Genomic DNA, 14362 nt, shown 5'->3' with positions numbered 1-14362 from the left:
CGAGGCTCAGTTCACTACGGTGTCCTGATTAAAAGAAGAGAGGTGGCCAAGTATTTTGGCTGCACTCATAGCTGCGGGGGCTGTAGACGTTAAATGCTCAGTTGGCTAGCAAGGACAGGGTAGGATTTTCGCTGTATTAAAGTTAATGCTAACATTTATTTAGATAATTGTTTGGGTTTTTTTCCTAGAGTGAAGCCTTTAGAAGGAAGCTGTTAGTATGCTAAATTGGCATGAAATTGATTGGAGGGAGAGAGAGGAGCTGATTTTGAGGCACATTATTATATTTCCATAATAAATAAGCTTGGAGAAGAAGAAGGGGGACAGAGCATGAGTTTAAGTCAGAGGCACAGTTGCAAACTCCGAGTTGAAAGTGCGGTTTATGTTCCTTTAGGTTTCTGCGCGCTATGAATCCCTCTGAACTCTGCCGCACTGCTTTCTGCAGGGGAGGCGTGGGAGCAGGGCACTGGTCGCGCTTGCTGCGGAGGGGCACGGCAGGCGCTGTGCACGGGGACCTGGCTCTGGCAGGGCTCCTCGGGGTGCTGCCGTGTCCAGCAGTGCATGGGCTGCGTGCACCGACAGCACGGCTCTGTGGGAAGGGCGTGCGCCAAGCAGAGGTTTGCACCACTCACCTGTTGCTTTAGCAGCAGCAGCGAATTGCTGCTGGCTTTAGCTGTGCTGAAGCGAAGGGTATGGTAAGGCTCGTTTATATCCAAGAGGAGTAGAAATGCAAAATGAAGAAATGAGGAGGAAGCAAAGCACCTTACAAAGATCCCAGTGTTGCCAGCTTTCCTATGCCTGCACTTAGCTCCATACACGAGTGGCCCTGCTGATTTCCTTTTGTGTGCGGGCTTTTAGAGTTGGGGTTTAAATCTAGAAAGCCATGCCTTATTGCCTGGTCTTTAAAAATGAGATAGAAAAGAAATGACAGAGTGGTCTGTGCATGGGTCAAAAGTGATTTGATCTGGTTTATGCATTGTTAATCAGTTTTTTTTAAAAAAAAAAGTCTTGTGAGGTTGACAATCCAGGAAGTGTAAGATTAAAATTCATTTAACTTAAAGGCAAAAAACAAATTAACCCATGAGTACTCTTGTTGGTGGAAGTCAGTGCTGACACTGAAAGGTATTGCCATTTGTCCTGACAGTTGTGCCAGTAAAGGCAGAATCTGCCCACAAAAAAGCCTGCATGTTTCCTCTGGGATTTTGCTGATGTAAACATTTCCATATCAGATATGAAGTAAGCATTATTTATATTAAAAGCATAACATATAAGTGGAGTGGAGAAGTAGCTTGATACATTAAGAAAAGGGGATGTTTTGCAACCAGGGTCGTAGATGTGTGTGAGGCATCAACTGATATGACAGATTGCTGAAACAGATGTAAAACTGACACATGGAGTTAATAATATTTTATATAAATCTCTCGATGATATCATCCCAAGAAATGAGCGGACTGATAAATGGCTCAGCCAGAAACCAAGAAACTGGTCTCTAGGGTTCTTAATGGTTTTATATAAATCTCTCAAGTGAGTTTTAACTGCAGGAACAGATTTCTTAACACGCTCAGTCATGCAGGAGCGAACATGTGCTGGCCCGTGCCTTGCAGCAAGATGGCCTTGCTCTATCTGAAAGGCTGCAGCATCTCGTTATTGGAGGGCATCTACTGCCGTGGTTGGGTTTACAGCAAGTGGTGCTAAACCAGTAGAGGGAAAGTTGGTTCTTGTGGTGTGGTACACTGATCACCTGACACGTGAATCTCTCATGTAAATGAACAGCAATCTAGCTGGCGTTCAAAGCCGAGACTTCAATCCATCAGTCCAATTCACCTTGTGACATATGCAGAGCAGGACGGCTGAGTGTTCTCAGGCTCCCTGTAGTTTTAAGATTGCCTGGGATGGTACATTTCCCTTCTGTAAGGTAATTGGGCTCAGATGCTTTATATAGCATTTTTTCAGTTCCATTATTTAGGTTCTTTCCTTTGTTACATTGCTAGTGCAAAGTGTTTCATAGCAGAAGACAGCAGCTCAGCCTCCAGGCTAGCTCAGTGTTTTAAGGCTTAGGGAGCCTGAAGTTTATTCTGCTGCTGAGCTGAATCAGATGAATTCTTGTGTTCTTCACGCGTCTCCATTATTTTTTATATCTGTCATGTTGCCATGCTACAAATCTTCACTGACTTGTTTTGTGTATAGAGTTTTCAGCAACTTGACTGAAAACTCTAATAATAATGTATTTCTTATATTGTCATTTGGCTGTTTCCAGTGTGTTATGCCAATCATTAGGACATGTGCCACAGGTGTTTTCATTTTGATTGTGTATGGTTACCCTCCCTTACGAAGTGGTTGCTTTGCTCTGAATAATGTTATTTTTTCTGCTTTTTGCAGGACCCTGCGGGAATATTTGAACTGGTGCAAGTTGTTGGAAATGGGACATACGGACAAGTCTACAAGGTTTGGATGCCTCTAATTTATGAAGCTGTTTTTGATAGAGCTGTTTTTCCTAAAACAGAGATGAACGCCATTTGAGAAGATGGATAATATTGTTCCAGTGATAGCCTGCTTTATCTTGCTGTCTTTTCTGCATAACGCAAAATGGTGTCACCAGTGGAACTCTGTGCCCCTTCCTTCTGTCCCGTTCCCGTGTCCCTGCTGCCGCAGGTCAGAGGAGCGTGCTGGCTTTTGTACTGACTTCTGTCTGCCCTGTTTTTTCTGTCCTGTTGGTTATATTCTCTTTTTCAAGATTATTTAATAAGTGGCTGGCACACATTAACATCAGTGATGGCTGAATTTGGCCTGGATTGAGTGGGGAGCTCAGCCGAGACTAAACCAGCAGTGCTCTCCAGACAGAGGTGCCGATTAACCCTGCTCTGCCGGCAGGCTGGGAACTTTGTGATGCCCATTATTACCTTTGTCGCCATAATACCAAAGCAGAACTACCCATCAAGAAACGACAGCAATTAAATGTTGTCTGCCATAACATGCTGTGTACGCTGGGCGATGCACACCATTGTTTAGTTGTAAGAACTAGCCTAGAAAAGTGGGTTTTCACTGTAAAGCCTTTCCTAAGCGTGATGTAAGAAGAGAAAGTAGACCTGATAAAATCGGGAACCGAGTCTGTGTTGTTCCCATTTGGAGAAAGAAGACAGAGGAAGGAAAAGGCCGTGCTGCTGGACTCTTGGAGGTGCGTTGGAAGGTAACTGTGCTGGGGGAAGCTGCCTGGTCTGGCTTCTCCCTCAGATCCCGCTGCCGACAGGCTCCAGTGCCACACGGCTCCGTGTGGGTGCAGGTGCTCTCTGCCGTCATCCGTGTTGCGGGAGGAATGCCGAGGGGGCCACTGCAGGAACGCAGGGCTGTTCCTCTTTCTCTGATTTCAGCACGTTGAATGTATGTTACGTTTCGGTGTCCATCCTCTGGTGGCAGATCTGCTGGGATCGTGTTTTGGTTTCCCCTTGAGGCTATAGGTGCTCTTTCAAGGATTCTGGAAAATCCTCTACTGAAGCAGTTCTGGGGAGTGTCTGCTTTCCCATACTACACTTTTTAAATTTATTTTTTATGTTAGAAGCAGGACGTTTCTCATGTAACTGTTGCTGTGATTAAGTCTGTGTTGTTTCTGAGATTGTCATTCAGATACAGAGGTCAACACTACTAAATTAAGAATAGAATCCAGGAGACATTCGGGGTGCTGTTGTCAGTGTAATCACAGGGTTTTCTAGCTGTAAAAATATCATGAAGATCCAAAATGGCCTCAGAAATAGTTGCCTTTCTTTTCCAGCCTGGATTTATTTTATATTGGGAGAGAAAAAAATTCAGCCTAGTCATCCTTTAAGGATGCTGAGAGTGAATCAGCTGCTTAGTCATGGCAGAAACAGGAAGGAGTGACATAGTTTGCTGCTGTGCTGCAAAATAACATGTTTTGAGCTGTCGTGTGGTTCAGTAGAATGTTAGTTGCCAAAATGCATAAGAAATATTGACTACAACAGTTAAAAATTGTACCCAAAGGCTGCTCTCCACTGACAATGCAAGAGACCGGGGTCGACAACTGTGGATGATGGGTGATTTGAATCTGGCCTCATTCTACACTCAGAGGGACAGGGTCTGGCAAGGCTGAGGGTGCTGAGGGGAAGCTCTGTGCACATCCATCACACGATGGAGAGAAGGTAGTCTGTGTGTAACCCTGGCTCTGCGCAAGCACACCCGTAGCAAGGGCTTTGTTCGTATAAATACATGTGATCACTGGATGTAGGGTGTTTTGCTGAGGCTTGCTTAGGGGATGGAGCTGCTCTTTGCAGGAGGATGACAGCGAACTGTGCAGCTGGAGAAGACAGATGATGACAGATCCAGAGTGGTGGACAGATACAAAGTGTGTGCTCCAAACTGCAGGCAGTCAGCTTGGTGTCTGTTGTGAGTAGTTTGCACATGGTCCAAAGCTCCAGTGTGTTTGGGGAAGTACCTCTGCAGCAGATGCTGAGTGCCAGCTGAATGTACTGGGGTGGCATCTCCCTGGCGCTGGCCTTGCGACCAGAGCAAATGGTTCTTCCCTCTGGAGGAGGGCAGCTGCAATGGAACAACTGCCTCTGAAGTGACCACAAAAAGCTAGGCTGTAGTATTCACTTTTCTTTTTCACTGCTGTGTAATACATCCTTCGATCTATGCAATGCTAGGACTGGTGGAGTGAATTAGGGAATGCTGGAATCGTTTTGTAGTTTGTCTAGTTTAGGCTTGTGGTCATAAATATTTAAAGTATTCTCAGATATACACTAATGTACTCCTGTCATTACAGTACTTTTTATTTTTTTATTTTGCAGAGGTGTCAGAATCTTCCATACATTCAGAAACTACACATAGTAGTTTGCAAATAATCAAAGCAAACCTTATTTCAGGCTAAATAAACTATGTCCAAGATTACTAAATTGCTTGGTTGGCTGTGAAGATGATTCATAGGGCTATATGTTTTATTATATGCTGCTCCATAAAAATGAAAATAAAATTTAGAGGATTCATCATTAGATTTGGAAAACAATGTTTAAGAAAATAACTGAAGGAGAGTATTGTTCATACTGAATTATTCCAGACCAGTTCCAGTTCAGTGTCTTTTGAAATGAAATGGAAGAGGTATAAATTGTACCCGTGGTAATGTTGCAGCTGTCTAGAAACGTTATGAAGTTGGGATTTGCATGTAATAACTGACTAAAAGCTAGCGGAGTTTTTGACAACTTACGAGGTAGTAGGATGTAAATATGCCAGTATTGGCAACTTCAGCCTTTTGGAAAGAATGAATTAGACATTAAAAATCAGACGGTACCCAGAAGCCATGAGACTTGGGCTTCGTTATTTCTTGAAATGACAGATGAGTTTTTAAGTTAATCGCTGGCTTCCGGGAGCTGAAACCTGAAGAACAATACTATGGAAGAGGCGATTCTGAATAACGCTGTGGAAGGTGGTAGCAGAGACTCGTCTCTGAAAGCAGCTGGAAGCTGTGCATTTGCCAGTGGTTGGAGAAGTACGAGTATTTGCTCTTCTGTGCCTTTGTTTCCTGAACTTTGGAGTGCTAAAGGTCAGACTGTGTCCAGTTGCTGCATCATCTGCATTTAATGCATATCAGAAAGAGAAGGTTCTGAACTCCCCATGCACGGCTTTTTGGAAGGGCTGTCCGTCTTCCTGGGAACCCTTGAGGCCAGGGACCACAAAGGCTGCGTGAGGGACGTGGGGTTGCTGTCTGAAGCGTGAGGGCCAGCGTTTTGGGAGTTTTGTAGGTCTGCTGATCAGTAAGGACCTTCAGACAAGGCAGAACAGTGTTTTGCATTGCATAACTGTCAGTGGCATCTGGGAGGAAGCAAGACTGCTGGAGGTGTCTTCCTCCCGGGGCTGCTGCGGTGCCCTGGAACCCCCTCTTGCAGGCTGACTGGGGAACCTGGAACTGGGTGGTCTTAGGGATGGAAGTAAAATGGCAGAAAACAATCTAGGGGATTTATAAACACCATCTTTTTTTATTTGCCGAGAGTCGCTGTATTGTGACGTGGGGAACCATTAAAGGTGATACCTTTGAAAGTGTTGAGAAGCTTTTGTCTGTGGCTGAGTGGGCTGCTCTTGGCGTGCTGGAGGCTGTATCTTGCAATGTGGGTATGGCTGTCGAGACCCGACAGGGCTGATTTGAATAATTCTTTGCCTGCTCCCATTACCTCTAGAAGTGTAATTATATGGATGCCTTGTTTTCCTTCCATGGTTGGACTCTATTGCTGTGTAGAGCTGGACAGCGATCGTGGATCACCCTTGATGTAGAACGGTCGGATCTTTGTGCTGGTGCATTTACTAATAACTAAACTGTAAGGTTGGGGTGGGTGAAGAATTTTTTTATTTTTTGAAGGCTTCAGCTGTTAGTTTCGTATTCTGAGTGGTGTGTCCCCAGTAGGAGCCTGTTAATGCATTTTCTCTCTTAATTTTCAGTGCAGAGTCATTCTTCTAATGGATAAATGGGGAAGAAGGAGACATGGGGCAACTGAAGTGGTTTTTGAAGTGTTTGGGTCAGACAATTGCTCTTGAGCTTTGGAAGGGGCTGTGGGACTCTGAGTTTATAGCTGCTTTGGTTTTCAAGTTATCAGGTTAAAGAGGAATTGCTCCTAATCCTATTCGTTCAACTCTGAGAGTCCTCACCCTTCTAAAAAAGTTTTCACAGACCAAATGAGGTCATCAGCAGCATCTGTGCAATCTGCTTGTTTTCTGATGGCAGGAGGCACCTGACTGGGGGCTTTTGACTTCTTTTGTCTTAATGATGTGGATTACCCTCACCTGGGGTTGGCATTTTTGAGTGGCCTAGGGAATGGGAGGTCAGTGTCTGGTGAGTTCCAGGGGCTGCTGGTTTTTAGGGGTATGATCTTGCAGGCTGGTGATAGACTTTAACAGATTTGCAGCTGCCGTGTGTGTGAAATGGTGGTGTCATTAGTGGAGTCTGAGGGCACAGGGAGCTTGAGATGCATGCTCTGGTTTGGGACTACAAGAATCAAAAGAGAAGCAGTGGCTTCCTGGTAATGCAACCGGTGAAGACCAAGCAGTGCTCTTGCTGAGGCTTAGTAGAGGGTGGAGGCAGCCCTGCCTTCCTGCAGTGGCTCTGCACAGGTAATATTTTTATTTCTGTGTAGTCACATAAGACTCTGGATACAAAAAGGAAGCAGATCTGAGTAAGGAAGTGTTTTGGGTCTTTTGGGTTTTTTGGTTTTTTTGGTGGTTTTTTTTTTTTTTTTAAATGCAGCTGTTTCTTGGCATTGAGTCGTACTTCAGTTGTTGACGCAAGTTCTGAGTTACTCTGCTGTTGATGTACAGTTGCAGGAGCGTAGTGAAGCGTAAATATGACTTCTCAGTTTATCTTAAGCAATTTGAAAGTCTTCTAAGTTCTTCATAATTCCTTTTATTGACTAACTGGCTGGAGTAATTGAGACCATCGTGAGAGGGGCAGGGGGAAGCAACGTGGGTTTTTTTGAGACTTGGTACTGGGAGGACAGAATCACAAGACCATGCAAAGTTATGAAGCGTTAAAGTCTGTGGATTGTATTGAAAAGCTTAATTGATGGTAGCACCTCTGGCAGTTACTAGGTTATATGTAAGAAACACCACAGTTTTATGTTCAGTGCAATCCAGAAGGTGAACAGGTCTAAGCTGAAAACTTAAAACCCGTCCCTCTGGGGTGGGTCAGAAGTAGCCACCTTCTGAAGAATGTGTCTCGCGGCTGAAATGCAATTTCAGAGTTTTCAGACTGGCTGCAGAGATGTTAAAATGTCTTGTTATCTTGGGTATCATTTATGGTCGGTTACAGTTTTCAAGCCAGTTGTAGCCTTCAAGGCACTGAGATTTTGATGAGTCAAGTAGGGAGATCAGTTGTTCTTTATGGAAATTATAAGATGCTAATTTCTGTTTGACTAGTAGTTGGTAGATGTGTGCTTGTTTGTCTATTAATTTTCTTTATTTGGGTTTTTAGTAGCACTGCTGATTATCTTGTCCACATGAAAAAGTAGTTAATTATTGTAGGCAGCAGTGTATAAAGAAGTATTGCTGCAGTGGACTGGATGGAGCCAGCAACTCATCGCGTAGCTCCTTGGATCAGTAGTGCAAACAAATAATGTTTTTCTGCTAGTTCTGGCAATGGGGCTTATTCTTAGGCATAAGCGTGAGCTCAATATGTGCTACTGCCCTTGTGGTATGATCTGAAATGTCGTGGTGCTTATGAATGGGATGCCTGGAAAGTTTGGTGTGGATGACTGTAATACCGTTAATGCGCCAGAGCAGTGTGGTTTGGTGTTTCAGTATTTAACTTCATGCCACTGATTTTTACTGACACCTGTGAAATCTGCATACTACTACATGTGTTTCTTCTCTCAGTTGCCCGCAGTTCCTAAATACACTCTCATACACGCCTGCATGCTTTTCTTAAAGCTTCCACACCACTGTGTTGGTCCTGTTCCTCCTCCATCAGAAAGGAGTGGAGTTGGCAGTGCACCCTTGCAGCAGTGAGGGCAGACCGTGCCTCGGGCTGCTGCAGCATGAGCATAGCAATAGCAAGCAAAATTACTTCCCCTGCTCTTGTTAAGCCACACCTGGAATCTTTGTTCCCCCAGTTCCAGAGAGACACTGGGAAACTGGAGAGAGTCCAACAGAGGGCCACCAAAAACATGTAGAGGGCTGAAGAACTTTATGCACGAGGAAGGAAAGGCTGAAGGAATTGGGTTTTTTTCAGCCTAGGGAAGAGAAGGCTGGGGGCAGTCTAGGCACAGTCTTCGTGTGCTTCGATGGTGGTTTGTATGGAAGATGCATGTACAGGGATGCACGGGACAAGAGGAACCAGGGACAGGTCTCTCGGGGGAAATTCCATCTGGATGTAGGGAAAAAGTTCTTTACGGTGAGAACAAGTCCACATTGGAAGAGGTTTCCCAGGGGGGTGGTGGGAGTCACCCTTGCTGGAAATATCTGAGGCTGTTTGACATTGTTTTGGGTAACCTAACTTAAGGCCCTGCTTTCAGCAGAAGGTGGGACCATGTGTTCCCAGGGTCTTTTCCAATCTTGATTTGAGTACAGGACTCTGATTGAGTACAGGACACATGAATCTCAGTGGGCAGGACATACCTACTGTCAGTCCAGCCTACTGGATTGTGAATGATTGACTTGGAGAATATAAAAAAAGTAGGAGGAATGCCTTTTATTTGAGAGAGAGATATAAAATAGGTAGTGTATCATGTGCATTTAGTTGTCAGAGCCAGGAGCACTTTTTTTCCATAGTGTGTGGGGGGTTTATGGGTTTGGTGTTTTGTTGAGGTTGTTTTTTAATCTTGGTTTCCCTGCTCATTTGCACGGCAATGCAAAACTCTGTTCAGCTCTCAAATTTGAAATAGTGGATCATACATGTGAAATTAATTAGCAAATTTTGAAGTCGTGGTTCTAGTTGGTGAATATTTCAGAGGAATTCAATTAAGATTCTTCAGCGTAGCACTAGTTTATCAAAAATAGAAGAGTAAGGATGTGAAAAAAAACTCTCAGCTGTGGAGCATTTCTATACAATAAAGGCTCTTTGACTCAGCAGAGCAATGTACAATAATTAGATGTGCCATATCAGCCATTAGAGAGTAGTAAAATCCTTGCAAATAATTTGTTGGCAGGCCTGCTGCTCCCAGCTCCTCTGTGTTTTGGACCTGAACGTTCATATGGGAGTGTGCAATGCATTTTCATCCTAAACTGGTGGCATTTTGAGCTCATGTTGCATAACACTTCAGATGTCGGCACTGGGATGTGCTATTTGAAGGTAAGAAAACATGCTAAAAATGCAGTGGTGATAATATGAGCACAGTACGAAATGGTTCAAGCTCTTAATTCCGCACTCAAGCACTTTGCTACCTTTAAGCACCTCACTAGTGACATTGATTTCAATACTCCTGACTGCTCAGTGGCATCCAGAATCATGCCTACATGAAAATAAGCCTCAGAGTGACCAGCACTTTGCACGCCTGAGTTTTACAATATCTGATCTACTCAGAAGTACTTCATTGTGTATGTTATTTCTTCTTCAAAATAAATCAATGGAGTTGGGGGAAAAACTTGTAAGAAATTGTCAGTTTGCAGTCCAAAAAACCTCGCAGACCTGTAATGAGCTGTTCGGGTTGATGAATGAATGATAGGATATTACTTAATTTTACACAGCAGAAAATTTAGCTTGTTGTTTACAGACGTTTGAGATGATTCCCATTGCATGTTAGCTTTAGTAACTGTGCCTTTCTCTGAATTCAGTGTCTTGCAAGCACACATCACCTTATCTCCACGCTCTGGTTCTTTTTTATATGTAGTGAATAGTACTTTCCAGGTCTGCTTTAATGACCTGAGGGATGCATGTACATTTTTTGAAAGTCCCTCTTTGGTACCTCTGGGCTATAGCTAGTAGAGCATAATAAAAGGAACGTATCAGTTGGTTTCCTAAAAATATTGATAGCCTGCTTGTCTTTTTTATTATTATTATTATTCTCAATATTATTGCTATATGTATTTCAGAGACTTATCCAGCATTCGGTGCTTTAAACTTGACAGTGTGATGAAATGATCTAAAGAACTGTGTGGAGCGTGTACTGCTCTTCTGTCCTTTCCCATGGGCTGCATAGACAAGACGTCACCATTCTCTTCACCAGCAGTAAATATTCTCTTAAGCTTCATGTCTGGTCTTCAGGTGTTTTTTCAGAAGAGTGTGTTTGAACTTGTTTATGCCTGAGGAACCCATATTTTGTACAAGAATAATCCGTACTAATGCTTTATAGTGTGCTCTTTGAGGTTTCGACAGGTTCATTCTGCTGAGCCAGATAGTGAAGTCCTGCAGGATGAGATCTTGGGGACCAAAAGACAGTTTCTGGGGTATGTTTTAGAAATGTAAATTGTGATCCTGTTCTGAAGGAAGCTTTTTTACCTGTGTGTACAGTGGGGTCTCCAGTACCCCTGTAGCAGTAGTGCTTTGTTGCAGGCATCACTGGAAAATCCAGCAGCAGGAATGTCTGTCTGCAAGGAGGCCGGTTCTGCCGAGGTCAGCAATGGATCGGTATTTTCCACGGGTTGGACGTAGCACAGCATTTCCAGCGTGCATAGTGGGACTGCTGCAAAGCTGTTTGCTTTAGCTCCTGTTCCCTTCAGCGACCTGGGCTGTGAAAGCTCCTGCAGGATGCCTGTGCGTCGGCACCGGGAGCGTGAGCTCAGGCCTGGCTGAGCTCCATCCCACCCCTAGTGTCCCCACCATCACCTTCTGTTGTCTTCCCCGGGACCTGAGGGGTCTCTTTCTCGTGGGTTTTCCTCCTCCACGTAGAACAGGCATTGCTTTGCTTGAACTGCGAAATGCCTCTGTAGTTCATTCTGCGGCAGGGGTGACCTTGCCTTAGCTCCTCCTCGTCAGCCCGATTTGCGTGGGGGCAGGCACGTGGTGAAGTAACACCGCGAGAAGCCGTTGTAGCAGCCACCGCGGGGTGGTCGCTGTAGAGCTGTAACCTCTGCCCTGTGAAGGCCACCTGGGAGCAGTTAGAAGCTCTGCCATGCTTGTGCGAGGGGGGTCCTGGGTGTGCTCAGTGCTGGAGTGGGCGTCAGTGCTTGGGATGGGGCAGCCGCAAGCCCTTTGTAGTGTTGCTCTTCTGGAGCAACTGCAATAAATAGCATTAAAGAATTGGGTTGGTTTGTTATTCCGCTGAAATCATGAGCCTGGTAGCTTTGCTGTCCTGCAAACCACACACTGATTTGTGCCCGTGTAAAGGTTGCATGGAAATCTGCCGAGTCAGGCGGCGAGGCTTCCAGCGCTGGGGCTGGGAATGCTGAAACACGAGGGATGTTCCCACAGCTCTGCGCTGGCACTGTCGGCTGCCATGGACCACTGCCACAGCTCCTCTTCCACGCTTTCCGAATCGCCCCACAAGCATCGGAGGCTGCGTGAGGTGTGGGGCACTGGGAGAGGGGCGGTGGGGACAACTGGCAGCAGAACCGGTGCCACCAGCAGCGTGGTCCCTGTGCTTACTGCCGGGAGGAGCATCTCCAGGGGGCACGTCTTGTGGTGTCTCCCAGTGCCACGTGGATTCACGCAGGGCTCTGTGACAGTCCTGCTGGGATTTTTCTTGGGGGACATCGCTCCAGAGACGTTGGAAAGGACATCCCTTCCAACCCCAACCATCCTGCTGTGGCAGCTCCAGTGGGAAGCGGTGTTTGGCCCAGCCATGATCTTCCCACTGGCTTGAAAGCTGAGCGTGGCTGGGCCTGGTTGTAGCACAGCGATTCCGACTGCAGCTGCCTGGATGGACAGCAGCAGGATCCGGTGGGACAATTGTTGATCCTGCCCTTCCAAGGCATTTGTGGGGAAATGGAATTTAAAAACCGATTTTTTTTTTTATTGTCAGCTGGGGTCAAACAATTGGCTCGGTCAGTCGGTGGAGGTGCAGGTCAGCCCCTTGTCCCATCATAATGAAATTTCCAGTAAGTAGTTTTAAATTGTAATGTCCAATTTCAATTGTAAAATCCATAAATGTGATAAAGTTGTGCTTCTCCTGCCTGGTGTTCAGCTGTTCTCAGGCTGTTGGCCAGCAGTAATTTTCTTGGCCCGCATAGATCTGTGAGTAACCATCTTGGGAATAAAATTAAAGAACAAGCTATTTTTCAGCTGTTCATAGTATACTTTTTTAAAAAAAAAATTTTAAGCCCTGCATCTTATAAGCCTGCCCTTGTAACCTGCTGAGTTTGTGGGATTCCCAAAGGGTTTTTAAGGTTTGCTTTAGAAGCACCTTTTCAAATGTCATTTCTTCCCCATCCCCTTCATTCTCCCTGTGAAAACATGAAACTTTAGTAACTTCTGAGATTTTAGGGGGCAAACAATGCTAAGGACGTGCTTTGCAGCAAACTGTAGCTATTCCAGTGCCCTGCACAAGCGGTGTTATTACTAATAGGTAATAGCGTGCGGTCGGTGGCACTGCTTTTAGGGGGTCCCATCATGTAAGAAATCCACTTCTTTCGTAAAGGTGAGAGAGGGGTTGATGTGGGCGGCTGCAGTCCAGGAGATGCAGTTTTTCTTCTTGCCTCTGCTCTCGTCATTACTCAAACCCACGTGAATTCACTGGAAATGGAGCTTTCCTTATGGCTGTAGCTGTTACAGTGGAGGCAGTCCTTGGTTTTCGCAAAGCGCTTTGGGATTCTGGTTAAGAGCGATTAGTGACTTACAGAGGTGATTTGTGAGAATTGAGTAGCAGCCACTGACTGAACAACATGCTGTTTGGCAACAGTTCCACTCCAATCAAAACCCGTTGAGCGCAACAGAAACGTTAGTGGGAAAATTTCAAGAAATTACTTTGTTCTTTTGGCTTTCATTTTGAAACTTTGTTTCAGAAACGTCAGAACATCACAACATCACATTTCATTTGCCTTGTTTGAACACATGTTTTAATTTAGCAGGATGTTTAATATTTCGTAGATTGTCTTTAGGACTGCATACTCAAAAAAAAAATGTACTTATCATACTGAAATAATTCAGCATTCACAGTGTATATGTGAATATTAATGTGAATTCTTCTGACTTTCCATTTCGCGAGGAGTGTTTACAACTGAAGGTGAGACCAGCTGGCAAAATACTGACATTTTTTGAGGTTTACTGACTAGTCAAATAAATCCCATTTTCAGACTCTACAGTTGTGCAGTTGCTACATCTGATATCTGCATTTTTGATGCATTTTTTTCTTGTATTTCTGTTGTTAGAAGTGGGAACAACTTGAGGGAGAGGGCAGAAAAGAAATGTGTGGTGGCCTTCTGAAAATACTTATTTTACTGAACCTGAGGAATTTTGTTATGCTAAATTTTAGCATGGATTTTCACTAGTACTTAAAAATAAAAGAAAACCGTTTTACTGATTATTTCTGCTGTAGTAGATTGGTCTACTCTTGTTTTACTCTTGGTTTTAAATCTATGAACAATTATACTAAAATATGCAACAAAACCAACATAAAACAAATATGCATATGGTTTAGATAATGGACTCTCAAATGTTTTATTTACACAGATTGTCTGTGATGTTGTCTTCTTATATGGGAAAAGAGAAGAGCCAGGAAAAAATGGTTTTTTTCTTTAATATTTACTTTTTCCAGGCTAATATGAAATATATAAGAGGCTTCTTCCAAAAGTTTTGCCCCCAGAAGCCAGATTATATCAGCAGCTCCCTGGTTGCCCTTTGTTAATATCCGAGCATACAGTTAGGTATTGTGGACCAGCATATCCCTGCTGCTCTGAAAATCAAATTGCTGTGGTGAAGTCTTCCAGTTTTTCATCAGTGGCTGACAGCAGGAACTGGTCCCGTGTGTGCATTGGGACCTGCAGAAGAGAACAAGCAGTACCA

The 14362-nt window shown here is 44.4% G+C and overlaps 1 protein-coding gene across 6 annotated transcripts in view; it reads left to right on the top strand.

The window, feature by feature from the left end:
* The window catches only part of NRK (Nik related kinase), a 108212-nt gene that overhangs the window by 2818 nt on the left and 91032 nt on the right, over positions 1-14362 (top strand). For 4 of the 6 annotated variants that reach the window (XM_080365653.1, XM_080365652.1, XM_080365656.1 and 1 more), the window contains exons 1-2: positions 8773-8878; positions 9633-9775. In XM_080365653.1, the coding sequence (XP_080221779.1) occupies positions 8788-8878; positions 9633-9775 (234 nt within the window). In that variant the 5' untranslated portion in view covers positions 8773-8787. Of the gene's footprint in view, positions 1-1816; positions 1913-2376; positions 2443-8772; positions 8879-9632; positions 9776-14362 lie in introns of those variants that run through there. The other 2 variants (XM_080365654.1, XM_080365655.1) reach the window with 2 other exon arrangements.

Source organism: Falco punctatus (assembly GCF_963210335.1).
Source record: "Falco punctatus genome assembly, chromosome: 15".
NCBI lineage: Eukaryota > Metazoa > Chordata > Aves > Falconiformes > Falconidae > Falco > Falco punctatus.
The sequence above is the reverse complement of the archived record's forward strand: the minus strand, read 5'-3'. Positions and strand labels throughout refer to the sequence as shown.